A 27,974-nucleotide genomic window follows, 5' to 3' on the forward strand; every position below is an offset into this window, starting at 1 on the left:
ACTCTAACAAAATAAGTTTGGAATTGTAGCGCAGAAAATAAATAAGTGATAACATAAATGGGATGCGTGACAAAATGAGAAAGTCAATAAAAAGTCTAGTTTTGGAGTTTTTCCCATTTGCTTTTGCCTTTATTATGGCCTGGCCTGGCATAATATTTATATCAAATGATAGTACATGAAAATGAATAAAAGTCTCAGAGAACACGCTAAATTATGACAGTGATCAGTCCTCTGTACAATAAGACATTGTAGATCTTGGAATTAGACATGAAAGCAGAGTCCTGCATGGGTCCGAACATTACTTCATTTATATAGAAAATAGTAAGAACATGGCATTTTTTTGGTTTTAATTCTTCAGAAAAGACTGCTAACATAACAGGACACAAACACGCTGGCTGATATCTTTGCCACTTTCAGTCACTTCCTAAAATTCATTTTACGATCATACTTTTAAGAAATTTCTTTAATAGTTTTATTCGCTTTTCATTAACCCTTTCACCTTGAAAGTGGCATTACAGCTGCAAATAAAACAGCGAAAGAAGAACATTAAGCAATATTTAATTTTAGATTTAGTTATAATTGGTTACTCATCTGATTATTACAGTGCATCTAATAGCATTGTTTTTTTTCATGCCATTCCTGTATTCAACCTCATTTACAGTTCATTTGATTTATCCTTTAAAATGGTTCCCAATATACATCCCCAGACTTTGGCATTGTGTCGAAAATTCCAGCCTGTTTGATTTTTTTTTTGGTATATGAACACTTGAGATCATAGATCTGAGGATACGAGGATAATCATTTGCAGCTTTAACCAATTAGGTAAGAAAAGCTGTTAAACATTTCCTACCTCACTGATTTCATTGTTCTATCCCTTTCACACATTTACACAACTCTGCGGGCTCTCTGCCTTGGGGCTTTGCAAATGCACGCTTACATGTTACAGAGTTTAGTTGCCACTTGGGGGCAGTATCAGAAATATGTGGAAACAATCGGTGTGGACTGCTCTTAGTTTCACCAACTCATTAATCTCCAGTGGGAACTTAACACATTATCCCCACAGAATTTTCACTGATCCACTTTGTTTGATTACCTGGCAGTTTTTGGACTTTGTATGTGTTGAGCCCCCCTTTTGTGTTCACTTGTGCTCCCGATTACCTCTTGCTGAACACAAATTTTTCCTTAACATGAACTTGGCACTTTTTTTGTATGCCTGTGTGTTACTGACGTTTTCATTTTCTCATTTGTTTACTCTAAAATGGTTCAGCATAGGCTGTTCTAAATAATCAACAGAATTGTTGTACTAATGTGAAGCTGTTTTTATTGCATACCTTTGTCCTATTTGTGAAATCTGGTACTAATTTACCCTCAGTGCAATTCCTCTAAAGACAGGTGCAGGTGCAGACTTGGGTGGATTATGAGCAGCAGCTTTAGGCAAGGCAAGGCTATTTTATATGTAGAGCACAATTCGTACACAAGGCAATTCAAAGTGCTTTACAGCTACTTAAAATCAAAAGAAGGCAATAAAATCATTCCAAAAACACATAAAAAATAATCATTAATGAATTAATTTAAAAGGGAAGTGTGCAGATAAAATGCACAGCTAAACAGAACTGTTTTCAGCCTGGATTTAAACATTGTCAGAGTTGAGGCCTGTCTCATCTTCTGGAAGAATGTTCCAGATTTTAGGAGCATAAAACTGAAACACAGCCTCACCTTCTTTAGGCTTGAGTATCAAACATGTATGAAGACGCTTACTATTCAGTATCACTTGATGTCATTTAAAGACACTGAAAGACAATTTTGTGCTGGGCTCTTCAACTTTTCTGGTCTGAGTCGTTACACGGATTGACAGATGAGTAGTGAGAGATGAGTCTATCAGCTTCTCTCCACCCACTGAGAAGTGCCCCATGGACAGTGGAGTAGTAGCAGGGATGAGTCGCCTCTCCAGCAAACAACACCTGCAGGGGCTGATGCACACCCAAGACACTGATATCAAAAAAGATTTGCAGAAGTGATATTTTGTACACAATTATTAGTGTGCGAATAAAATCATCCGTGTACCTGTAACTGCTTTTCTTTCGTAGGCAAGGGCTCCGTCATGTTCATGAAGTCCTGCGCTGAACAACCTACTGCCGGGTGACTGTAGGAGCCACACGTCCAGGGATCGTGAAACCACCGGGTACACAGGATTCTCTTTGGTGTGATGGTGCAGTCTCCTAAAAACACACAAAGTTATGCTAACATGGTGCATCCTCAAATGACCAAGGCTCTAACATTTTAGAAAGCATCATCACTGCAAGAAATTAAGTGCACGTCATGAATTAGAAGTTGATTTATCAACTACACCTTAAGAAAAAAAAGAAAAAGGCAGCTAGGGTTTCATTATGTAGCAGTATTGCTCCATATAAACTGATGTGGAAAGATATTAGTAATACCTGATACTTATTGACCTATAAAATGTTAATTTATGTAATTCCCATAATCAAAGCCAGCACAACAGTAATTTGGATTTCTCTCCGATTAGATGTGAGGTTCACCTGTGAATGTATGAATGAGCTCTGTGATGGCGCGCCTGACTTCCTGCTCAGGAAGTTTCTCCATGTACTCTGCCTCATGCCCAGAAATCCAGCCGCAGAGAACATGGCTTCCGCTGTGAGTGTGAAAGTTAGCAAGAGAAAGGTCACTTGGCTGGTTCATTTCATGAATCCTTGAAAGTCTAAAGAAACATTTGAAAAGAAAGAACTGTCACCGCTCAGGTGATGAATGTGTTGCTCACCTTTCAGAGGGTTTGAGCACAGTGAGCGAAGGTATCTTCCTTGTCCAGGATTTGCTTATATCCGACACCTGGTCTGAAACATCCTCCTGATGACAAAGAGCATAAAACAAAATATGTATTCTCTAAACCACGGTTACACAAATGAACAGAAATGGATCATTAGCTTATTTGCAGATGTAGAATTTTCAAAGATGACCCGTTTTCTGCTCTACTGAAAAACTAAATCCAATCACAGGAAATCATTTCAGTAGTGGCGTGTTTTGATGAGTACAAAACGGCTGATGTTAAAAGCTTTAGAGACGCATGTCAGTGTAATCCTGTCTACAAAGTAGTGGAAACAATCTGTTGTGCTGACGTATGAATTTATACACAGGCTCTAAATAAACAAATAACTTTATAATATCCTTTTCGCTCAAGGCAACGCGACAGACCTCATCTTTCCACACCAGGTAGATGATTCCGCAGTCAGCATCCCACCACGGTGATTCAAACTCAACATATATTTTGTCGCACGTTCCAAATCCTAATTTGTGAATGGAGTGCAGCTTGTGGACAGGGAGTGGAGGAGAGAACAAGGTTGAGTGGTGCTTCTTGAGAAAACCTGACAGAAAAACAAAACAAAACTTTACAAGCTGAGCAAAGATTTTTTCCCGAGACTAAAAAAACCTTTGGAAGGTCACAACCTTGCAGCCCTGTGCTGCCACCACAGGGAACAGGAATAAACAATGTAGCACAAAACAGTGCTTGTTAGGAGTTCAGCTTTTGGAGTGGAGCCTGGAGCACTCAATACTTTTGGTCATTTGTTTTCTTTGCCAGTTTCCTCATTCACCTTGCAGTTAATCTCCAATTTTACTCGCAAAATCATTCACTTTAAGGGTCCATTTATGCTCGCAAAGAGATATTCATATGTACTGCTTTCATTACCCGCAGAGGGAAGGATTTAGGGTATTTTTTATAAACATAAACAGACTTGCGCCTCAACACAGAGAGGTTGCCTAAGTTAAAATATGAGCAGGAGTCTACCTAAAGGCACTGTGAGAATAACATGATCGGCGGCAATCCTCTCCCCATCGTCGCACTCTACTGTCACAGGATTCATTCCGCTCTCCGTATTGTTCCACCGGACACAGCGAACGGGTCGATTGTAGGTCACTAAGTCAGAGGGGAGCTCTGACATCAAGTTGCTGATGAAGCCTTCAAAGCCTCTAAAAAAAAAAAAACAAGACAGATAAGTTACTTGGGTCCATCTGCATAGCCTTCTCACCGACTTATGTAGAGATCACTACTATTACTTACAATTATGTTGCAGTAGTAACAATGCAGATATTCTATAAATGTGACACTTTTCACAAATTTGTGCTATTCTCTGACTCTACACTGATGTTTTTTGTTTTTTTTTTAGTTTTTGACTGTAGTCAGTGTACTGCAGTTCCTTACTTGAAAAACTGTTTATGTTGCCCATGTTAAGTCTTCTATACAAAATCCCAGCTACGCTAAACTTGATTTGAACTGTAGGGGGCTTTGGCATTTAATCAGTGAGGATGGCATCTGGCTTACGGAGGGAGGCAACACTATTTGAGCAGCTGAATACGAGCACCTTCAGCAAGATGAGTGCTGAAAACAGAGGTAGGCCCAATTTGTAGAGTAATTTGTACATATTAAATTAAAACCTAAAAAAAAAAGCGTCTGAATTTCTCCCATGTGTCCAATGTCAGCCAATAACAGCGACTGACTGCATAAACCCGTCCCCATTAGCGTAAACTAATGGCAGCGTCAGTCCCTCCTTCTGTTGACAGACATGATTGTAACCTTTATTTGTCTTGCAAGAGAGCATGTGTGATATGATGGAGTACAAACCCTGGGAATGTGCAGTCCAGTCCAGACAGATGTTTGTACATAGTAAATCCAACCACGTCTATGTCATCCATGGTGTGAGTCGCACTTGCACAGCACTCCACCTTCAGCATGGTACTGATGGCACACAGCAGAAGCTGCCTGGTTGCCTCGTCCTTGTCTTTCCACCTCTTCGCTGCTCGCTGCTGTGCCTGCACATGATACCAAAACACTCGCTCTGATCAGACATGCACAGACACAGGCTAAAATACTTTTTGCCTTCAGTTAATCAACAAGAACAGAGATATAATCTTAGAAAATGGACCTTAGATCGGATGAAATGTCCAACACTGGTCCAGGATTGTTTTCCAGAACTCGCAGATTTTGGAGTATTGTCCAGAAGCTCGAAAAAAAACTGCAGAGCTGGTTTCATGCACTTAGCACTCAGCTTCTGACCTGAAGTACATAACGTTCATCACAACCATATTTTTTCACCCAGCCATTCCATAGCAAATGTGGTGTAGTGATGTGATTCTGCATCTGGTCACCTGAACTGCTGAACCAGTTGGAGACCCAGGGAGGATATTCCTCAACATCCATTGCCTGGTTTTCTGGTTTAAGAGCCTCTGGATCCAAGAGGCCATAGTCACGAGCGAGACAAAATAATGGGTTCTCCTGAGATGGACCATGGATCCAGTTTGCCCCGATTTCCACAATAGTCTCACCTAAAGAGAAAAAGATTTAACATTGCCATGAATACAGCTCATTATGTGTTGTGTTTCTTTATTTGGAAGCATCTTGTCTATGTGTTGATATAAGAATAATATTTTCTATAAGAAGTGTTTATACATAGGTCTGTGGAGTGTGGATTCTAATATTTGAGTTTTTCTCTTTTCTTTTCTTTTTCTCGTATTCCCGTAACTGTGAAGAGCAATGGGTTATAAGTTAATGCATATGTTGTCTCCTTGTTTAAATCGACAGATGGTGTAACTGCAGCCTTTTTTTAAAAAAAAAAATGTACGACTGCTCACCGAGTCTACTTGTTTGAATTCGTCCCCCGCTTCTTCCAGTCGCCTCAAGTATCTGCACGTTTTCAAAGCCAGCTTTGACGAGCCTGTGCGCCGCCGCTACACCTGCCATCCCGCTGCCTATAATAACTACGTTTGCGCTCACACTTGGAGCCATGGCTGCTTCGCAATGACTTTTATTCCTGTGAACCGTCCTCGCCTCTGCTTATCTTTACTCTTCACCTTGCATTATATATCTCTTTTACCATTGTACCATTATCGCATTGTACTTCGATCACATGCCAAAGTTTTAAACCGTCTCGTATTTCTTACTTTTTGGCTTTTTATTGCCGCTTGACAATCAGCTGATAGCCAATTTACCGCCACCTTTTGGACTGCAGTATAGAACAGCGCATTCTACATGCTGTACACATCTTATTAAAGCGCTCAACATGCATTGAGAATAATAATAAAAAAACACAGTTATAAACTATTAAATTACACTAAAAAGACAGAAACAAGAGCCCACGTGGCCCATTGTGATCATATTGTAAGAAATAGGCTGAAGGAATTGAGGCTCACGTACAGAAAAACAATCTGTAAACCACTGTTAACAGAATAAAACAAGGTTTCATTGGGATAAAGAGAAGCAGTTATGGACTGCAACTTTGTTGGAAAGCAAAATAGTTTTTAACTTTTGATCAAACAGGTTGTTAACCTCGTGTTCTGTACATTTCCGAAACTTGTTTTTATAAAACCTTTCTTTCTTCTTTCTTGTATTTCTTTTTTTATTTTCCTTATATTATAGTTAGTATAGGTCTCCACATTGCCTATCTATTCTACTGTCTTGTAAATATTTTTAGTAGAGTACTTATGACATGACATGTTACGGCATGTTATGTCCTATCTTGTTATGGTAGCTGCTGTACGGTGTCCTGTCCTAAGAATTTCAGTGCCCAGTCCGACTCTGTTGTTCTGTGTATCTGACAATAAAAGACTTGACTCGACTTGAAAAAGTCAAAGATGTTCAAGACTGATAATCACAGGTAACTAACTAGTATTGTAGTTAAGAGCTTGCAGTATGAATAAGCTCATGTCCTTTGGACTTTTGAGGCCCTTTAACAATGCCACAAGACTTGCAGCACCTGTGCTTTAATAAGTATTTTCATGGCCACTAGAAAGTATTGTCACAGTAAGATGTGTGGCAGGCTGATTTTCCAAAAGACCATTTTATCTGTTAATCCATCACTTGTAGTAAACTGTCAATTTGATTAATTTTATTCGAATATAAACAATAAAGTTCATAAGATATCAATTTTCTTTATCTTAGCATATTCATTCATTTGAGTTTCTTCACAAAGAAGTGTCTTGAGCATGATTTTTCAGACTTTCAGAATTTTTCACATCTTGAAAATCGTGCGCGCGCATGCATGTGTTTTTACCATCCAATAAATCTAATAACAATGCTGGTCATCTGATTGTAGGTCAGTGTTTATGGTCAAGGTGGGTCCATCTAATAATACAAAAATTTTTCTGTTTGTGAAACTGTGGGAAAAAGGAACCAGTCTCCTCTCTCAGCATACCCCCATTGTGTAATAGTGATAATCACACACACACACACACACGCATAAAGCTCATGGGAACTAGCTGGCAAAGTCGGTTGCTCAAGAACAATGCTAATCTGTGCTCAGTCCATGGAAGTACAGGAAATACTAAAAATCTGTCTTTCTTTCTTTTTTGTGGGAAATTTGCTGTTGGTATAATATTTGTTGTCAGTAGAGGTTAAGCATATGTACAATGCTACAATGATTTATGACAAGGTCCAAGAAGGTGACACTAAAGCAGTTTTATTTAAAAGGTCTAAGTCAGAGAAAAACATTACAAAAAGCATTTTGTATAAATATGTATATGTGCAGAAGGAGATTTCATACAAAATGTGAATATATTAATAGCAGATACCAAAACTGTGATCATACAATAAGAATAGAGATCGTACAAAGCACTGAGTTCGAGAAGTAGTAACACATGTTCACCTTTACATTTACAAAAGTACTTGGCAATGTTCCCATGGTAAATTGACAATCATTAATGTTGCACCCTCCCTTCCCTTCTCTCTCACACACACACACACACACACACACACACACACACACACACACACACACACACACACACACGCACGCGCACACACATTAGTCGACACCAACAGAAACACTCATACTCTGTCACTGGTGTGAGCTCCGCCCTCAAGCTGATGCAGAATCATTGACTTCAGAGCACTGTACCTAGAGAAGGGGAAAAATACAAACAATTACAGACACATGTCACCCGCAAACAAATTCAAAAACACACATCATTATTTTCCAGTGTATAACGTGGGAATTAGTGATATTATACTTAAGCATAAAAGCAGCATACATTGGAGATGCCTACCAATAGATTTCTCCAAACTTTCCCTTTACTCTCTGCTAATGTAGGAAAAACTAGTGGCAAAAATGCTAAATGCCTGTTCCAGAGCTGTGGCTGTTTTTTCCTTATAGGACACTGTAGTTATATGGCAGTTACAACATGGCATGGGGAGAGGAAAGGGACCGGTGGTGTCTTTGAATGTAAATAGCTCATTCCACAGTTATGAAACACAGCCTATCATATTTTCAGCTGATTTTTCACTGATTAAAAGAAGCTTTTAATCCTCAATTACAAATTATGACATATCATTTCTGCCAACACAACACACAAAATATTCATACGATGGTAAAGAAATCATGTATTGATTTTCCCTCTGTTCTTCAGTGAGTCATAATGCATTTCTGTCCATGTAAAAAGCTTGAAAAGTTTAAAAGTCCAACATCTATTGAAGTACTCTCTTTTTAAAAAAATGAATTTCATCAGGACTAACAAACCAATCAGTGTCTTTCACGAGTGTTTAGTATGAGAAACATTTTTTCTAACATTAAACCTTGTAAGCCTGCTCTTGTACCTTCCCAAAATATCATTCCAAACCTGCAAACAAGCTTAATATGAGGTCTTTAAAGGACAAGGCTAGTGTTCATGTTTAGTTTAATCAAATCCCACAACAAACCAAGAATGTTCTCTCCCTCACAAGCTTTCTTCTTAAGGTATAAACATTAAGAATGGAGTAAACAGCAACAATGTTTTAAGATCACATGCGGACATTGAACTGTAACTATGAGTGGAACATACATTTAACTTCCGGAGACGTGCATTTACCTCAATCCAAGCACAACCTTACTCTAACCTTAAATCCAGCCTTCATACTAAGATTTTACAATTTAAGAAATAATGTTGGTTACTATAGTCACTCTAAGAGCAATAAAACACACAACGGGAGTCTTAGTGGACTAAAATCTCAGTCATATGAGTTGACTGATCGGACAAGCCTTCAAACAGTGAGTGACAAGCATTTCAAACAAACACTGTCCTCATTGAAGGTCTGCTGCTTGCTTTGAATTCACAATTCTGGCAGGAGACACACATGTTAGCTTTACATAATGACATTACACAGTTCATTTAGCTGAGTAGACTCTTTTAGCTCTTTTAGCTGAGTAGAGAGACGGGACTTACTTTTTGGTCAGTTTGATAATCTCCCGTTCTTCTTCCTCTTTAAGTTTCTCTACAAAGCTGTCTAAAACAGGGGTCTCAAACTTTATATACTGGGCAACCTAAGGAAAAAGAAAATTCAAACATCAGCATGGGTGATATCCTCAATTGCTCTGTGAATTACTTTTAATAGTAAATTCTGAAAAAAAACATTTCAAACTATATTTAAATAGCCAACACAGATGTATGTTTCTAAAAAAATGAACAAAAAAGTTCAGCGCAAAGTTGTTCCTATTAAAATGAAGGCAGTTCTGTTGTTTGTTCTTTTAATACTCTGAGTAACACAAACGACTGTCTATTTGCCTCACTTGGGTTGAGAAAGAAATAATACAAAGATGTTGAAAATCAATCCACCTATAAATAAATTACATGCTGCTAAAGGTGAGCAATATTCAATCAATTTGTTGATTTTTCTTTTTTTTTTTTAAATAGGAAGAAGTGACCTCTAAAGATGTGTAACTGAGATTATACATAAATGAGAGTGACAAACTATTCAGAAACGTTACACTGCAAACGTCCTAAGTCATATTACTCAGCATGGTCACAACATGCATTCAATCATCTCAGCCCATTGTTACATCTGTCCCAAAACAGGATATTGTTCTTTGCGCGGCTGAATTTAACCCAACTATCTATCAGTGGCCTATTGTATCATTGTTGAGCATCTATGTTTAGAACTACACAAAAAGAAAGAAAAAAAAAAAAGGCAAAATAGTCACATATTATGAACAACATCAAAGAACAGAACAGAGAGTTGTACCGCAAGGTCAATATTTACATCATATGTGACTTCCTCTCCCAGGTCGGCCTCCGTGATGAAGATCTTAGAGATTTTCTCACAGGGTCCATAAAGCACACGAGTCACCAGAGGGTGTTCACCATCCCTAAGCCGGGTCCTCTCTACAATGTCACAGACAAAAAGAAAAACATTTAACAAGTGCACAGAATCAAAAAGTTACAATACCACAATAATGGTCAAGACTTACCTCCAGTCTCATGCACCATATAAAGGACAAACTCTTCAGATTTATTCTCCACCTTGACAAAAAAGGATACAAATTATGTCAAGTTTTGCTTACAGACCACATAAGGTGAGATCAGTAGTTAGTGCTCACCCTAAACTTGTGAAGCAACAGGTTGAGCACTTGTCCAGTTGTCATAGAACTGTTTACCCGAACATTTGTGACCGAACCATAGGCTGGAGTAAATACAGATGTCTGGAGAGGAGAAAAAAGGGAACATGCAGACAAATATAAATGTTAATATCTTGCTAGAGTACACAGTGTCCTTAGTTATTACTTGACATCAAGTACACTCTTTGATTTGTGTATAGATTCCTGCATTTGAACACCTTGGACATTTTGACCAGGAAATCTAAAACAGGAAATCCCTCCGTCTGCAGCTGGAATTTGTTCAACATCAACATTTATACATGAGGTATCCAGGAAAAGCTAATGCAGGCACTCTGTGTATGCTGTTTTTGGTAGCACATTAATGAAGTAAGCCTGCAGCAGGCTATTGTGAAGCTCAGCACAAGTACAGTCAAAGGAAACTCTGCCCCTCTGCACCTGGAGATCTGTCAACAAGGGATACATTAATGTATGCTAGCCTGTGTGTTCGGTTCATTGTACCTTGTGGTTGTAGAAGTGACCATTGATTGAGAATCTGTGTGTGCGCAGCCGCTGCAAGTCTCTGGCAGTGTGTGTGTTTGACCGTCTCTGAACCCGCATAAAGGAAGCATCACTTCTGGTCCTCAGAAGCTGTGGGGAGTCCTCCTCCTCCTGGCTCCCTGAGTCACCACCTCCAGGATGCATTTAAACCAGAACACATCTCTGGTCACACACGCATAAGTAGTAATATCATTCTGTCCGGTCTATAAAGCCTTTCAGTGCTTTCCCAGACAAGCTTCTGGTAACTCTTCTTTTCTGTTTCACTTCATTTGTAGAATCGCCAGTCGCCAGTGGGACAACAACTGTTTTCTTTAACAATCATTTTAATATCACTCATACAAATGTCCGCGTCAACAAAAAACAATGCCACCCAAGGTCACACATCCAATGACACTATATAAATAAATTATTTTTTGTTTGTTTCATACAATTAATACAGATTTTAAAGGGTCCTTTCATGTCAACTCACCTAATCCTCAGTTAACATAAAAAAGGCCATGATTGAATTGAACTTTATTTTTACAGTTGCGGTAGTTCACATACAGAGTTTGGTTTCAATAAGAGTAACATTTTCATATGTAATCCAGATCAGCACCCAATATAACCTCGATAACAAACATGGCATTCAACTGTCATCTTTTTTACCACGGCAACAAAATCTTAAAATGTACAAGGTAAAGTGAAAGTGGATTGCATTAAACTGGCTTCATAAAGTTGTCAGTGACTGCAGGTATCGAAATAAAAAATAAAAAATAATAACTTTTGAAGTCTAGGTGATACAAACCTTCCTCTGAAATAAAACCATTGATTTAAGTATTACAGTCAGTAAAAATGGTAACAAAAGATTAAAAAATATGAATTGATAAAGGAGTTATATATTACATCCTCTTAATTTTTTGTATGTTGGAAATGAATCATGACACACTCCAAAACTGGAGAAATGCCAGTGAAAATGGCATTTCAGGAACAAACTGAAATTAATTATATTTTTGCTGAGTTGTATATCATTGGTCCAGGGAGAGCATCAGATGCAAGCTCTCAGGGCCACGAGTAAGTAGCCTTACTCTGCCTATGTATAGCATTGGTGAACTGATCTGGGCAGCATCTAAAGATACTGCAACACGTGAGCCTTCCTTTCCACCAGATATACTGAAGGAAGCGCTTGTGAAACTGTAATCTCTTTGAGAATGTGAGCGTGTAAGTAATCTCGATTAATCCGGCGGGTCTGTGCATGTGCAAAGGGCTGCACATGTTTATACTCACCAGCTGATCCAGGTTCTCTGCTCAGGGAGTTGTTGTTGGACTCTGCAGATGAATGCTTTGCCACAACAGATCTATTGTTTCAAATGCAGAAAGACAGAGGAAAGAAGCAGGTTTTATCTTTGTGACTTAATGTTTCCAGCAACATTTACATCGTAATGTATTGTGTTAACTCTTTCTGGAAAGGACACATAAGGCTTAAAGCCTGGATGTTGCCAGTGTTTTCTTATTTGTAATTTGCTTTGGACAAAGGTGTATGAAAAAGGGAAGATGTAAATGTAGTGGAGAGACACCAATTTAAAAGAATCCTAAAAACATTCAACTAAGTTTATTAGATTTTTTTCCCTTGAGCTTGATAAGCAGATTTATATCTGGCAGAAAAATGTGATGCTAGTAGAAAAAGATGATTAGCTCAGCTCCTCAACCTGAAGACCGGAAGAAAATGGTCAGCGAGTAAAACAATTATATCAGTTTTCATTAGCCTTTCATTCAATTTCTTGATAAATGTATCACTCATCACTAAAACATTTCAAAGCCTTTTTGAAAATGTCTTTTAATTTCACTTCTGAATAATACTAGGCGAGTTTAAAGTTCCTGGTGTTTGACTTTTTCTGCTATTGTGTGAGAGGTCCCTGGAAGAAGCTTCCTTATTACAAGGGCCACATCTTATTGTTGAGCCCATTAAGGCCTCTGTATGCCAGTCTGCATCAGGTTGTACCTGTTGAGACGGAATCTCTCATTGTCATCGTACATCTGAAGTCTTATTGGTCGGCGTAGACCCCAGTAGATGTTCAGCAGCCCCTCCAGGATGAGCTCTGCATCCTCCTACACACATAGAAACACACAAAACAATAATTATCAGCTCTCAGTGTCCCAAAGGATATCCTGCTGGCTGGCCGCCACAGCGGCTCAATATCAGGTGTACGTGCTGGAACAGTCGCACACAGCTGCAGGGTGAACTTTTGCATCTTTGAGAAACTCTCTCAGGTTCGACCCACCCTTTTTTTTCCACAGATCAAGTGTGAGGTCATGTCTGTGAAGGCAGCAGTGAAAGAGCCATGACTACTGTGGGTCACGTAGATGAAGTAGGAGGTGTCTCATTTCGCATTTATGAAACTCTAAATTTAGAATAAAAATGATTATCGAGTTGTACGTGCTTGGAGAAAAAAACTGCGACAGTTTACACGTTAAATTAAAAGCACATTATTCGGAAGCAATAAGACTTAAAATAACTGTAATAATAATCTTCAAAATCAGACCTGAATCATGACGCCTGAACACCTAAACCAGTAATAAAAAATATGCTACACCACCGCTGATAATGTTGTAATTGCCTTCTGTCACACTGACTTTTATCTAATCTGACACAGGTTGTTATATCATCATCATAACTGATTCAACAATCCATAATAAATTGCAGACCTTTTGACACAGATTTCGCTGATGGAAAAGTCCAAATCGATTCCTCACAGAGATCTTAACACTCAAGTAAAATAAAGATAAGAGAGAACATTTCTAAATCTAGGCAGTCATTCTGATCAAATTAAAAGTTGTTGTCAGCCTGGAGAATTTTTGACAAAATACAAGGTAATAAAATAATAAGTAAAAGCGTCACAAAATCTCTAAAAAAAAAATAAAATAAAAAAAAAGCAGTTTTAATGTTTAAGCTCAATAATAATAATAAAAAAAACTATAGGAAACAATGTGAGTAGTCAAAATCTTATCTAGATGGCATAAGGTATTAAAAATATACATGGGTGTATATATTGTTGTAGCAGGTAGGATTTAATCAGGGAACCTTCTTGAAACATGTGACAAGTGAAGTCACATGCAGATTAGCTTCCTAATAGCCACAAAATTTAATCATTTTTCTTTCTGTTGTGCCCTGTAGATGTCTTCTTTTCTTACACAGTTAGTGATTTTATTTGCGTGGATAACTTGTGACTGACACATTTTTTCCCCTTTACAATTCTAAACAGCCTTTCATAGTTTTATACCAAGTGGGGGACTGATAGTGAGAAATGTGCAAGGTATTAAAAAAAACCTGATAATCTTCATTGGAATCATTTTTGCTCGAAAGAAAATCAAAAAGAACATAAACCATTTTTGGTGGTTCTTACAGAGCTTCATTGTTTCTGGAATGTAAACATTCAACACAGCTGCAGCGCTCGACCCTTCTAACCCGCCACTCCTGAGTTTCCTGAGCAGGCATGAACACACCCTCACATGCACACACTGATTCACACAGATGGAAGTAAGGTCAGCTGGGCTATTTTTGGAAGGAGCGGTTAATCACTCTGCTGCAGCCTGCCTCTATAAAGCCTGGATACACAAAAAAGTCCACTCATACTCAGCTACACAGACCAGACATCACTTCGTTTATCTCAGCCTTCAAGAGCTACACCTCAAGCACCACAGGTGAGCACAATAGTTATTTTCTCTATTCATTAAGAGCTGCTCTTTCTTGGAGAGAATGTACAGTTTCTCAATCTAAAAAACAATGGTAATAAATTAGTGGCAGCAACATGATAAATTATTTGAGAGTTAACTGTTTTGACACCAATTTCAACACTTTTTCTTATTTGTAGTTCATACTTTTTAAAAGAAAAAGGGAAAACAGATAGATACAATAAATAAACCAAAGGATGAAAGGCAGGAGGACCATTTAAAAAGATTATTAAATGAAGAAAAACCACAGCCTAATAGTTTTTTTTTTCCTTTTACAGCATGAAACGCAGGAGGTTGTCGTCACTGCCACTCTTACCCACCATTACTGAGACGCTCGAGGACTTGCCTGTCCACCCCTCTACCACGCAGCCCACCCAGGGGTCCCAGTCTCTAGAGGACTACATGTCGAGCATTCAGGCCCTTGCATGCACTGTTGAGGCCCCTAGCTATGGTCCTGTCAGACTGCAGAGGTTGCCCCGGCTACGGCAGTTCTCAAAGGGCCAGATGAAGCTCTCTGTCTCAGTCTCAGTTGCCCGTGCGTCTCCTCGCACACTAAGGACTTCCAGACCCTCCAGTCTGAATGCAAACAGCACAGAGGATCTTTCCCCCAGGATCAGCAGAGAAAGAGACTCCAGGGGCAAAGACCCCGTAGACTGGCTGTTTGGACAGATAAGAACTTGAAAAAATGCATTGTTGTTTTGGGAAGCCCTGTGAGTACTTTGGCGGAGTAAGCAAACAAGACTTGAGGAACCTCAGGAGGAAACGCACTGGGTGCGTGGCTGAAAACAGGCTGCATTACTATGTAGCTCAGAACAAAAGTGAAGATCTACAGTATTTATTTCTATGCACTATGAACTCAGGTTTATATGTTTACATAGTTTTTATTTTATTTGGATGTAAGGTATCTAATAAAACGTGTTTGATGTTTTTTAGTTAAAAACCCAAATATTTTGTGACTCTTGTTCTACACTGTTAGATGAATTGCTTTAGGTTATGAAAGACTGGTCAGACAAAATTTTAAAAAGAAAAGAAAGAAATTCAAATCTGAAGACATTTTCTTGGGCTTGAGAAACTTGTGACATTTATTTATTGATTTATTAAGTTATTTATTTACTATTTACACTATTGTATCCATTATTTACATGTACAGGGCAGTGAAACATATTCACCCAAAGGTTACTCTCTACTGTGGGCTACATCTATATATCTGTAAAATGTCATTTCACTCCAATCCAAAAAGGGAAAATGTCATATATTTTCTTTTAAAGTACAATAATCAGGAAATGACAAATGAAAGCAATAGATAGATGAGGTACTGTAGTTTAAATAAATATAATATGATATGTAGCATTCTGTATAATGAATATGTGTTCACTTCTTACTTAAATTGTATTTCACGCTGATATTTTTCTGCTTTTATTTAATATAAATTCAATTCAATTCAGTTTTATTTACATAGTGCCAAATTCCAACAAACCTCATCTCAAGGCACTTCAAAGATACTGTCCAATTCCAGCCAACTACAATCCACTTGAAATTGAATCCAATCATAATCCAATCAAATTAAATTAATTCAATTCCAAATTAGTCCAATTAATACAAAGCCAATGAAAAAATGTAAATTCTGACACAGTTGTTAAGAATAACTTCATAAGATCTGCCACACAAAGTTCTACACTAAAATGCTACTGACATGTTAAAGCATCAGTGGTCACAACTCAGCACAATACAAAGCGAGTACTTTGTTAAAAAAAAAAACATAGTACATGCTTGTGCTATATATATTTTTTGTATATTGATGTAGATTAAGTGCTATAACTTCCTGATTACTGTCACCGCTGCAATATATAAAGAACCCACATGAGTTTATCTATTGATTGATTTATTCCAGGGCTGCACAGCGGTGTGGTGGTTAGCACTTCCTCCCACCGTCCAAAAAGATAGTCAGGTTGATCGGTGATTAAATTGTCCCGAGGCATGGTTGTGTGTCTCGTTTCTCTGTCTGGCCCTGTGATGGACTGGCAACCCATCCAGGGTGTACCCAAAGACAGCTGAGATCGGCTCCAGCCCCGCCTCACGACCCTGAATTGGATTAAGCAGGTATGGATGGATGGATGATTTATTCCATGAAATCTCAGCAATCCACTGTCATCTAGTGGTGGCCTTCTGAATTGAAAAGTACCAGATATTGCCACTAGAGTGAGCTACATGATCGTACTGTATACTAATTTTTGGGATACTATACACCACAAGCCAGAGCAAACACATTGAGACTCATATGATTTTAGCATTCTGAATAAAAAAAAAAGGAACTCAGGGTTTAGTTTAGCAGAGCAAGGTCACTTTTTTCAAGGATCCACAGATAACTATAATGCAATAAGAGCATACAAAATGATTGTGGAAATTAGGACATAAAACAAATATACTAAATTCATCAACATAAGTGTTCAAATGGTTCAAAGAAAACAATTAGTCTCACACTGCTCTATGCAAGCCTTCCTCACATTGTACCACCTGTGTGGAGCACTTAAAATAAATAAATAAATAAATCAACTATGCCAAACTGCTCTAGATCAAGAAAATTACATTATACCGACTCTTCAGACTTACTCCAGTCAATGGAAAATATATAGAGCATCCAACAACATAGGAAATGTGCATTATAATAGTGAAAGCAGTTATACCCTGAGTGGTTGAACGTGTTAGAACATGTTTCCTGGTTTGGGATGAGTTTACTCTGATTGACAGTGAACTGCAAAGTTAAATCACCTGACATGTCCTCCCTCAACATGACTAACACGTCACCTGACTGCACCTGCAAAGTGCGGTCATGCCCTAATCTTTGAAACAACACAAATATCCTACGGGGTCAATCTTCCTCTTCTTTTTCCACACGTAACCTGTTTGCATCAGACATATCTTAATCATTCTCTGTTTGGGGTGACGGAGCAAGTCTCATTCACATAGTCAACATATTTACTTAAAAAAAATTTCCACACTTTACTCTTTAGGCAAGCTTCTAACCAAAGAATGTCACTGCTGAGTAATGTTTTGCTCCTCATTCCCACAAAATATAATGAGTCAGTCCTCAGAAAATGAGATGCAGCTTAACTTTGTCTTGAGAGATCCTTGCCAATTGCCGTTCGTCAGAAATCAAATTTAAGTTTAAAGCAGGTTTATTGGGCTCATGATTGATTAAATAATCTGTTTAATACTTTTTTGTTGTGAAGGCAATAATCTTTTCAAAAATACTCGGTTCTTCCCACTTCTCATTCTGCCCCGGAAGGTGGAGTAGGACAGAGTCAAAGGACAGAAGCAAAGCCCTCAAAGAAGACAAATAGGTAAAGAACAATAGATAATGTACAGATCTTACTTACTGTATGAACAGACATGTAGACTTAGATTAACTTAAGCCTACTACCAGTGAAATCTAATATGTACACTTGTGTTGATTTTCATGCAAGTTGTTATCTAGGTCATGTGAATATCCTTAGAGCTTGAATAAGGGCAACTGGACTTCTTTTAGACTTCTTCAAGAACCAAGAAAAAAAGAGTTGACCTTAATCAAGTTCTCAGGAATTCAATTTGTGACAGCATTCATGCAAGACTACAAAAAACAGCCAAGATGCAAGTAGCTCCTACTTTATCTTGTGCAAAGTGAACTTTACGGGGAATAAAAGCTGCATTCTAAAACAGTAAAACAAAAATAAACTTATTTTTATTTACACTAGAATGTTAATTCTATTTCATATCACTTGATGATCAGATTGTTTTAGTATAACTTCTGCAGCTCCAGGATGTAGTTTTTTTTTGTTGGTTTTGTGTACAAAACTGAAAGACTGAAAGATACACATTAAAGGCCTGTAATGATTAACTGGAGACATTTACAAGACCGACTGTAGACAACTGGGACAGGCTGTTGTTCTGATAGTATTCACTGGAAGGACCACAGTCTGTACATGTTCAGTAGATCACAATCTATAGAAATAACTATTTAGTGTATGTGCACAAGCAGGCAAATGGGTAGGCAAGTCCACACACTCACAAGAACCTGTCAGGTACACAGTCGTTGGCCCAGAGCCTGGCTCACACTCACATCTAAGGACAATTTAGAATCACCAATGCATGTTTTTGGACAGTGGGAGTAAGCTGGATTACCCAGACAGAACCCATGCATAAGAAAGGACAATACTCCTTTAAAAAGGTAATTCAATTTGGAGTGTGGCAAATTGGCTGTGTCTAAAATCTGGAGCTAGTACAAACATAAATAGGAAGGCTGTAAAAGGAAATCATACAGGTCGTTCCACAGTCATTGATGATATGGGGTTGATACCAGGTAAAAGATCAGGAGAGATGACATGGTCATTATCTCTACATTAAATGTGCAGAAGGAAATTGCTCTTATTTATTGTTCCCTGTAGAACTGCATTCATTTTACACTAAGATCTTGTATCAACGATTGGAGAGCTGGTCCTCAGCATAAAGTCTGCTCCAGCCCATTCCAAAGATTCTCAATCAGGTTTAGGTCTGTTCTTTGTGGTGGCCAATCCATGTATGAAAATTATGCGTCATGCTCACTGAACCACTCCTTTACAGTTTGAGCAGGATGAATCCTGGCATTCTCATCTTGGAAAATGCCCATGCCATCAGTCAAGAAAAAAAATTGAAGCAACTCCAGATAATTTTTTTTGTAAAATCCAGGCGGGGACTTTTTATTTGTCACCAGTGTAGATATGGAGCTTTCAGTGGAGAAAATTTTTGTGAAAAGACATTAACACTCTTTTCCTTTCACTTTTATTTAATCCTCAGCAAAGTTGAGGGATGACACATTTTTAAAATTCTCCCACATCAAAGCTTGAAACAGCCTCTGACATATTGTGTTCACTCCATCCAGTGCTGAGTCAATCTGCGCTCAGTCATTGTCTATAATATCCGAATTAACATAAATCTCTTTAAATTGTCCTTACTGAATGCTACGGCTCATTCTTGTAAGAGGGCAGATATGCTGTATCCTTTGTGGTTGATATTATATCATTATTGTGACAACAGTGGTTCTCCCCTATCCATATTGTGTGGCTGTGGGGGATTTTCCCACAATGTGACAATGTAGACTGGAAATGTAGTGGGTCTGACTTGGGGGACAAAAATGAAGGACACATCTAGACCACTCTGCCTAGCCCTTATACAGTCACACACAAACAAACATACATGCAACTGCTCCCACTGTAAAGCATGCCGGTGAACCCATAGGGGAACTCCCGACCATAAAACCCATAGAATGATTATCATACAAATAACCGCACTCTTGCTAACAGCTTGACAGACGCAACAGCAAAACGCTCGCTTTGGAAAATGTTTTGCGAAGTCGGGTTTTATGACCGAAATGTGAGACTCTCCCTCTCCTGCCATCTTCATTTTGAGGGGAAATGGGGGCTTTTTGTGGTTTACCAGCTGCCTGCCATGTTGGAAAACAACCCAGAATTCACAGGTCTGGTCTCAGAACTGACCACAGGGGAATCCAATCTGGTGTTAGGTTTTCAGTTCTCACCATCTACCTTCAAGTCCAAAATGTTTCGGGATCGTTCTAAATGCAGCATGCCAGTTTGCGACAACCTCTGTTCACCTTTTTATTTCCAGTCGCACTAGCTCCTGACTCTCAGCTCTTCTTACCTCGCGAGTCCTCAGCTGGAAGTTTTTTCCCTCGTGGTAACAATTGTAGGTCCTTAGTAGTGACAGGATGTCAGACCTGAATATGCACACAAAGGCTAGATTAGTGCTAAGAATTCGCAGACAAAGTGAGCATTGATTAAAAATAATACATGTAATCTCCACTTGGATTTCACTTCATTGTTCATACTAAATGTGCAGTGATTAAACTGAGCACTTACTTTGGTATGAGCTTCTCTTCACTCAGCTTCACATAGGATCGTTGCTCACCCATTTTAAATAGAGCCCAGCTGTTGCAGAAAAAGAGAAATAAAGTTTATATGGTCTTTGAATATAATCTAAACAAATGTCTAAGATTATAGAAAATGATATGCAGGTACAAATAATCTGAATTAAAAAAAAGGCAATAAACAAAAACATTTTATCAGACATAGACAACTTATTTTACAAAGTACCTAATGCTTCTATTGTAAAATATGCACAGTAGTATAAAATTATCGAATGCCTTTTTTTTAATTTAACTTTAGAGGACTGGAAAGTCTTCTTTAAAAGAAAAGCTAAGGAAGCAACTGCTCCAGAGTTAAGGGCAGGGGCAGGGAATTAGGAGAAATCACATGGGGTTGTTGACACAGAGCCAGCTGGGAGATAGAACCGCTGTGTTGTTGCATAGTTATACAAAGCCTTGAGAGCAGCGTCTTTGTCTCATTCAAGGATGACTGCTGCTACTTTAACCTGCTAATAAATCATCATGGAAATAAACCTTCCTCACTTCAGAGGAGTTTTACTACAAAACTTCAGTTTTCAGTGCATAGAAGAAAACAAGGAAACATTAATCAGTGAGTCCTTCAATATTTGAAGTGTTATCTGAAAAATCAAGAAGAATGCCGTCCCTGATCCTTGTATCCGGATTTCAGTGTCCAGATATTTTTTTTTAGAGGGAAAGAAGGAAAGGTGCATTAGGGGAATTTCCTGGTTTGGAAAACCCAGCTCTGAGAGGTGGGGGAGGAGATTCAAGTATAAAGAGCAACATGTGGCTCAACAGAAGCTCAGTGGAAACGATCAGCTCGTCTCCAGCATGAAGCTTAATCCCCAGCTAGTCAGTCAGCTCGTCTTCCTGAGTCTTTACTGTGTACTGACCACAGGTAAGAATATAAGAATTGATTCATGCTATATTTAAAGCGAGGATAGTTGTTTTCTCCTGGGCAAAGCTGTCAAACCATGCGAGCATGATATAAATGAATTCTGTCTGTGTTGTGCTGTATTGAATTAACCTCTTGTTATCGTCTCTGTGCAGTACGGGAGTCAAACAGTGCGTTTGTCCCAGGAAGATGTTTGTGTCCAAGGACGCAGCCAGGTGTCAGGGGGCAACTGAAAGACCTCTCAGTTATGGCAAAAACTGCCAGCTGTAGCAATGTCACAGTCATGTGAGTACCAGAGGCTGCAGGCTCACATGCACCCATCCACATGCATACAAACAGACTGAAGCACATGCGTTGGGCTAAATGTGTGGTTTTCCATGTGCTTTCCAGGGTGACACTGAAGAGGAATAATGTGAAAGTGTGTCTGGATCCAGAGGCGGCGATGGGCAAACAGCTGATTCGCTGCTGGAATAGGTGAGAGCCTTGGTCAATACCCCTTTATAATAAACTAATAGACACATTTATCAACCTAGTTGTATTCTGAAAACCTTACGTGTATAGCGGGTTTAGAGGATGAGCACTCATGGAAACTCACTTAGATGCATTGCTTCAATTTAGAATACAAGGAAAATCTGCATAAGAAATAGGAATATGCAATACTCAACTTAAATGCCAAAAGGGATAATAGAAGTAATCCACCCACCTTATAGGTCTATTTCCCATAGACTATAACCAACAGTTTCTTATTTGCTGTCAAACCAGTTCTTGTAATAACGGGTTGTGCAATTTCTTGATCTTTTGTGTAGCTTTTGTTACTCGGGAGACACTAGAGTGTCAGTTAGTACTGAAAGAAACAGTGGAAATCAACCAATTTTATCTTACAACCCCAAATTCTAAATAGGATTCCTCCACAAAGGTTATGTTTGCCAGTGCACGCACATTATAGCCAAACATTTAGGTAAGATTAAATAGTTCAAGAACAAGTTTTACATTTAGAAATTAGATCTGACCAGAGAGGTTTGATCTGAAATCTGGAGTTTCTACCCTCATACATAGAGCAAAGCTAAGTGTTGTGCTTTTGTATGTATTTTCTAGAGCTCAAAAGTTGGGCCGTGATTTGAAGCTGTGTCTGAAGAGGAGGAGAGGGAAAGGTGGACGGCGCCAGCAGCCACGACAAAGGAGAGGTGGCCACAAAAAACATAATCCTGAGACTCCCAATACTTAAGAAGAATGAAAAATGGTACAAAGCTACAGCATGGAGAGACATGTGTACAGGTTGTTACTGTACTGTGGGCTGTTGATGTAAATTCAGTCCATCAGTAGCTGTTAGTAAACAGCACGCTGCCACTTTTCTTTCTACAGATGTCACACAAGGCTCAGATATTATGCTCGTCTGAGTTTCTGTCTGAGCTGTAAATCTCTTTCTAGGCCAGCAGCAGGGGGCTTTATTTTGTCCTGTGCATATGAGTGATGAAATGTCAAAAATTAAGCTCTGGAAGCTTGTCATAAAAGATGGCAGATTTTGCTTTAAAGTATTGTAAAATGGTCCAATATAAGCACCGGGAAAATCTGACTGACTAAAGACTTTGTTGGTTATTTATTTTTGTATGAATATGGGAATTTTTGAGACATTGTTTTCTAAATAAATATATCAGAACAATGCTATGGTTGTGTGACTTTCTGTTCAAGACTTTGATCTTCCTTCACAGTTAAAGGAAGGGGAGGATGATTCCCTCCTCCGCAGAACACAATAGGTCATTTAGACCCCAGCTAGTTAATGTGCTACAGGATATGAGTCAGCAACGGGCACAAAGCAAACACATTCCATAAAAATACTGTAACTCAAAGTTGTAACAGAAGAAAACTGTGTTGTTTCAATAATATAGCCATCTGTAGGAAAATCCGCAGAAGTGGTTTCTTTGTTAAAAAAAACTTTTCACATGTGGAGTAATAGTTTTATGTCGTTGGTGTTGCACTATAGACTCTTTAGTATTGTCCAGGTTAATTGGGGCATCCGGAGAGAAGTCTTTTATTGTGGCTTATCAATGTGTTTCATAATCAGTGGAGATTTCTTGTAAATCACGTGACTGGATAGACTCAATTAAAGCCAAAAAAATGTGCGTATTAATGCACAACTACAACCGCCCCACTCACACTCAGAATACTTTGTCCTTCACCCATGTCGATGTTGGCTGGATAAAGTGAATAACTAAAGCACGTACTAACCTGCTTTGCTTTCATTCAGACATCTCTATTTACACTGATATGTGAACTCTTGCGAAACTATCAAGTGATTCTGCCCCCAGTCACCGCTTGAAATAGGTGGGTAAACGGGAAAGTGAAAGTAAATTGCACAACAAAGTTAGCTTTGTCACCGACATAAATGGACAGAGACTTTTCATTCCTGTTGTATTTTAAGTGAACACGGTGAAGACAGTTGAGTGAAAGTAGAATATTACTCATGTGGGATCAGGTTACAGAGGATACTGACATAGCCGGTCCACGGAAAGCTGTAAAGATAACTGTTATGTGAAAAGAGAACCCCTTTTTAATCAATAGATGTAACTAAGCCCAGTTAGTTAATACTTTCAGACATCTATTTTTAAAAATCTTCAATGATTTTTTTGTTCATATTATTATTTTTTTTAAGTACAGTACATCAAACCTCGGTTTGTGTTGCTTTATTGTGTTTATTTACTTATTTAAGTGCCCATCAGCACAGCATGAAAATCACAAACTAGATCTACTCCACTTCATCCACTACTTTTGCAATTCAATTTATACATGGAAATCCCTTTGTGCAAAAACACAAAAAAAAGAAAAAAAAGATCCATATCAATAACCAGCTAAAAGTTTTTTTTTTCTCTTTTTGTTACCTAATGGAGAGACTACTAGCACAAACTGCAGCCATATGAAAATGGTTCTTACAATGCAATGGTACAGTAGTCATGACAAACTTATGTGGTTCTTGTCTTATCTGAAAGTAAAGCTTTAATACTGTATGTCCAATCTTTGATATATTTCAACCATTAAATTCTCTGACATCAGTTTATAGTTTACCACAGACCTTGCTACATAACAAGACAAGGCATACCTTTGCAAAGACCTTGTTATAGCTTGTGATGCTGTGGTAAAGCCACACCTGGACAGGGTAGAAATCAAACAAACAAGGGCTTTCTGAATCCAGAGGCCAAAGCCAAGCACTACATTTCACTTTAGAGCAGGAGGGAACAAGCACTTATTTTTCTTGTGAGAAAAAATAACAAATTCACAACATCCACTTCATGGCTTTCCCTCACGGGCAAGACCTGACAACACAAACACTTTAGTAGAGCAGCAACAGACACTCATCCAGGACAGAACAAACAGACTGAAAACAGCTTGTCTGCTTACAATGATCAAACTGTACAATGCAGTACTGAAAGAAAGAAAAAAAAAAAAAAAAAATCAGCTAAAGCCAGGTTTGTTCACAAACTTGTGTCTTTTTTAGTTTTTTTCTAAATTGCTTTATAAAATGTATATATGTTGCATTTGTGAAAAATGTGTATGTGCAAGTATGAATGTAAGAGCGTGTGTAAATGGATGCATGGTTTGCTTTATTCTTCTGTAAAATTATGAGGGATATATTCAGTTAATATTCAGTTGTTGAGTATGAACATCCATGTTAGATAAACTTAGCTATTTAAACATTTGCCTCTGAGGCAGAGGTCTTCAACAGGGGGTCCGCGACCCCCAGGGGGTCCGCGGAGGTACTGCAGGGGGGTCGCGAAATATTTGGTTGTTTAGACGATTTAAAAAAAAAAAAAATTATTTTTAAAAAAAAAATTTAAATTTTTATTTTTTATTTTTTAAACAGTTTTTTCTCACAAATTGTGTGCAAACGTGTGCCATCCACACAGGGCCGGCCCAAGCATTTATGGGGCCTTAAGCAGAATTTCATTTGGGGCTGCCCTACCATCACCTCAGCTCCAGATGCCTCATTATTCCATAGGCTACACTTGTTATGTGTGTAACGGACCCACAATCATTAGCATTATTTGTAATCATCTTACATTATACAGGTGTCAGCAAACTCATAAATATGGTTTAATTAACTTCTACATAAAGAGTGATGTATAAGTATGGCTCATTAATTTAACTATTTGAAAGTAACATCAGCAGGCTGGAGACTGCATTTATAGTAAACACGTTAAATAGTTTAATTTCTTTCAGATGTGCAATGGTGTGCAAAATGTTCAAAATCCAAATACAAAATAGAATCAAATGACATTCACATTATCTTACAGAAAAATAAAGTTGTAATCAAAATTAAATTCAAAATTGTTCTCGGGGCCCCCTGGTGGCGTGGGGGCCCTAAGCGACCGCATAGTTGGCATATGCATCCACAGATGGTTTGAGGATTCATTGTCCCATCTACATGCATGTTTAAAGTTAAAATCTGTGGATTATTTGAATAGCTCATTGTCGTATGCAAGATGTTTGTTTATAAATGGCAGTGGCACGGCCACCTTGTACCTTGCACATGTTTAAAATAAAAACATGAATATATTAACCTGTGTATTATTTGAATAGCTTAGTATTGAATGTACAATAACAGAGTAGCTATGTTTATACACGGCACTAGGCCCCGTTAAATAGAAAACACAATTGTATGCCATATAAAAAGTAGGGGGGTCCCTGCTCCAACTCTCCATCAGTTTGGGGGTCCCTGGCCTGAAAAACGTTGAAGACCCCTGCTCTAAGGCATTTAAGCTTGATGGTGATGATGTTATGGTGCCATCTAGTGTCTTTAAGATGACACACACTTCTTAATCATTGATGGCCTGTTCTGTTGATGGGCAGTTCTGTCATGTTTAATGGGAAATCATTTAAATCACTGATAGCACCTTAAGGTTCACAGCCAGCACGGTAGATGGCAACTATAATGTATACTTTACTCCAGAGAACTATGTCGCCTGATTGGTTAGGATTCAGTACTTTTTGAGATTATCCATGTAGTTGCAGATTATCATTTGGTCACAGGAAGGGGAAGTTAATTAGTTGAACTAATGATATGAGGCTTGTGTAATGAAAGTTACACTCTGATACACTCAGTTTTATTTTAAACCATTCCGATTGATTTCAGCTTGGGCCAGCAAAACCTCGTTCATGCGAATGAGCTAAAACCTTCAGAAGAAAACGCACAGGAAGTGATCATTTTGCATTTCTTGCAACTTAAACAGGGGTTGTTAAAAAAAGAAGAAAAAGAAGAAGAAGAAGAAGAAGAAGAAAAAAAACTGCTTGCATGAGCAATGATAGCCACCACAAAAACCAGGAAACAGACTGTCCAGTACTGTCTGACTGGGAAGTGATCACTGAGAGGTGATGCACTAATTCCGCTTAACACAATAAGAACGACAAAAGGAGGGAAAATTGATAAGATATCTGTTAAACTGCTGCTGTTCCTATAATATCAATCCAGTTCATTAATCAAATTCAATCTTATCACATTGGCTTCTTTTATAATCTTAGCTAAAATCCCAAACAATTATGTTAATTGAGGCCATAGCAGCATCTGTCTGCACTCAACACGTCCTCTAATGACCTCTGCGCATTTCCACTGTCATCCAAGAAAACTACTGATAAAATATGAGCGTAATGGGATGGTCAGCCTACTTCTCATACATATTAATACACAATAATGGATGTATAAATTTTCCATAATTTAAAGGATTTCAGTCTGTCACCATTACAATGAATTATTCAGCCACTGAACAAATCTGCATAGGAGATAGGCCAAAAGCTTATTGGCAGGAGAACATAGGGGTCACTCACTGTACTGAGGTGATTTAGGTGAAATTATGTGACTCTTTTCTTCTCTTCTGTTCTCTTTATAAGTACATCAGCTCTTTTATAGTCCGTATGTGTATAAGCTCCCTCGGTGGACAAAGAACCTTCATTGCAGGTTCTAATTGGTTTGATCATCCTGAGATTCGTATCCAATTATCGCACCTACTTTTGCAGCTGTGCCCGATGAAAAAACGTTCCCACGCGTAAAATATCCAGGACAGATCTAAAGACGCACACAAAGCCAATTTTGACTACACCTTTCTTTTAAACAACAATACATTACGTGACAATCGCAACTGGTCAGAAAGCATCTTGCATACCCCTTGGTGCGGTGATATCGCTTATTGTTGTAGCTCATGCTGTAATAAACTGAAAGCTATGAGTAGCTACAGCTGATGGGAGGTGATGAAGATTTTTTTTCTTTCAAACCAGCCAATTTAAGATATTGATATTTCTTAAAAGCAGAAAACGGAATCCTATTATTTTTTTAACCCCGAATCCAACTTCTGAACATTTGTTGTCATCGGAGCATTTAAAGGTTTTCGGGGTTATGTAGCCTCGCTGAAGTTGCCTGCTTATTTGACTTGTATTAAAAGTAACTCTCGCAATACATTTGATTAGTTTGTCTCTTACCATAACAGAGCGTGTCCCTCGTGTTCTTCCGTATATCTACCAACGATGAGTCCCGTTTATCGTTGTCAGTGTTCATGCCTCCTTGCAA

At 38.4% G+C, this 27,974-nt stretch overlaps 2 protein-coding genes across 4 annotated transcripts; both read right to left on the reverse strand.

The window, feature by feature from the left end:
- Positions 1–285: 285 nt before the first annotated feature.
- On the reverse strand, positions 286–5,944 carry LOC142392517 (peroxisomal N(1)-acetyl-spermine/spermidine oxidase-like). The gene is made up of 10 exons (XM_075478205.1): positions 5,644–5,944; positions 5,161–5,337; positions 4,938–5,068; positions 4,637–4,824; positions 3,803–3,984; positions 3,211–3,380; positions 2,780–2,865; positions 2,541–2,653; positions 2,065–2,219; positions 286–1,970 (listed from the first exon to the last, which is right to left on the reverse strand). The coding sequence occupies exons 1-10, from the start codon at positions 5,795–5,797 to the stop codon at positions 1,818–1,820; spliced, it is 1,509 nt and encodes a 502-aa protein (XP_075334320.1). The 5' UTR covers positions 5,798–5,944; the 3' UTR covers positions 286–1,817.
- A 1,506-nt stretch (positions 5,945–7,450) lies between these two features.
- rassf4a (Ras association domain family member 4a) lies at positions 7,451–27,974 on the reverse strand. 3 transcript variants are annotated; one of them, XM_075478206.1, is made up of 11 exons: positions 27,887–27,974; positions 20,507–20,575; positions 20,289–20,364; positions 12,889–12,995; positions 12,174–12,244; positions 10,872–11,041; positions 10,356–10,457; positions 10,227–10,278; positions 10,019–10,140; positions 9,205–9,302; positions 7,451–7,904 (listed from the first exon to the last, which is right to left on the reverse strand). In XM_075478206.1, exons 2-11 carry the CDS (start codon positions 20,557–20,559, stop codon positions 7,835–7,837), a joined length of 921 nt encoding a protein of 306 aa, XP_075334321.1. In that variant the 5' UTR covers positions 20,560–20,575; positions 27,887–27,974; the 3' UTR covers positions 7,451–7,834. The 3 variants fall into 3 exon arrangements, with proteins under 3 accessions (XP_075334321.1, XP_075334324.1, XP_075334322.1); XM_075478209.1 differs by lacking the exon at positions 27,887–27,974 and adding an exon at positions 27,420–27,440; XM_075478207.1 differs by lacking the exon at positions 27,887–27,974 and adding an exon at positions 20,741–20,805.

The sequence above is a fragment of the Odontesthes bonariensis genome, chromosome 2 (genome assembly GCF_027942865.1).
Source record: "Odontesthes bonariensis isolate fOdoBon6 chromosome 2, fOdoBon6.hap1, whole genome shotgun sequence".
NCBI classification, from domain to species: domain Eukaryota; kingdom Metazoa; phylum Chordata; class Actinopteri; order Atheriniformes; family Atherinopsidae; genus Odontesthes; species Odontesthes bonariensis.

Excerpts from the sequence above, each read along its gene's own strand:
- LOC142392517 (XM_075478205.1), bottom strand. The coding sequence starts at position 5,797 with ATGGCTCCAAGTGTGAGCGCAAACGTAGTTATTATAGGCAGCGGGATG. Across the intron at positions 2,866-3,210 it reads ACCTGGTGTGGAAAGATGAG|GAGGATGTTTCAGACCAGGT; the intron begins GTCTGTCGCGTT and ends CTTTGTCATCAG. Across the intron at positions 2,654-2,779 it reads GTGCTCAAACCCTCTGAAAG|CGGAAGCCATGTTCTCTGCG; the intron begins GTGAGCAACACA and ends TCACACTCACAG.
- rassf4a (XM_075478206.1), bottom strand. The coding sequence starts at position 20,559 with ATGGGTGAGCAACGATCCTATGTGAAGCTGAGTGAAGAGAAGCTCATA. Across the intron at positions 10,279-10,355 it reads TGTTGCTTCACAAGTTTAGG|GTGGAGAATAAATCTGAAGA; the intron begins GTGAGCACTAAC and ends TTTTTTGTCAAG. Across the intron at positions 7,905-9,204 it reads ATTATCAAACTGACCAAAAA|GTACAGTGCTCTGAAGTCAA; the intron begins GTAAGTCCCGTC and ends CCCCTTCTCTAG.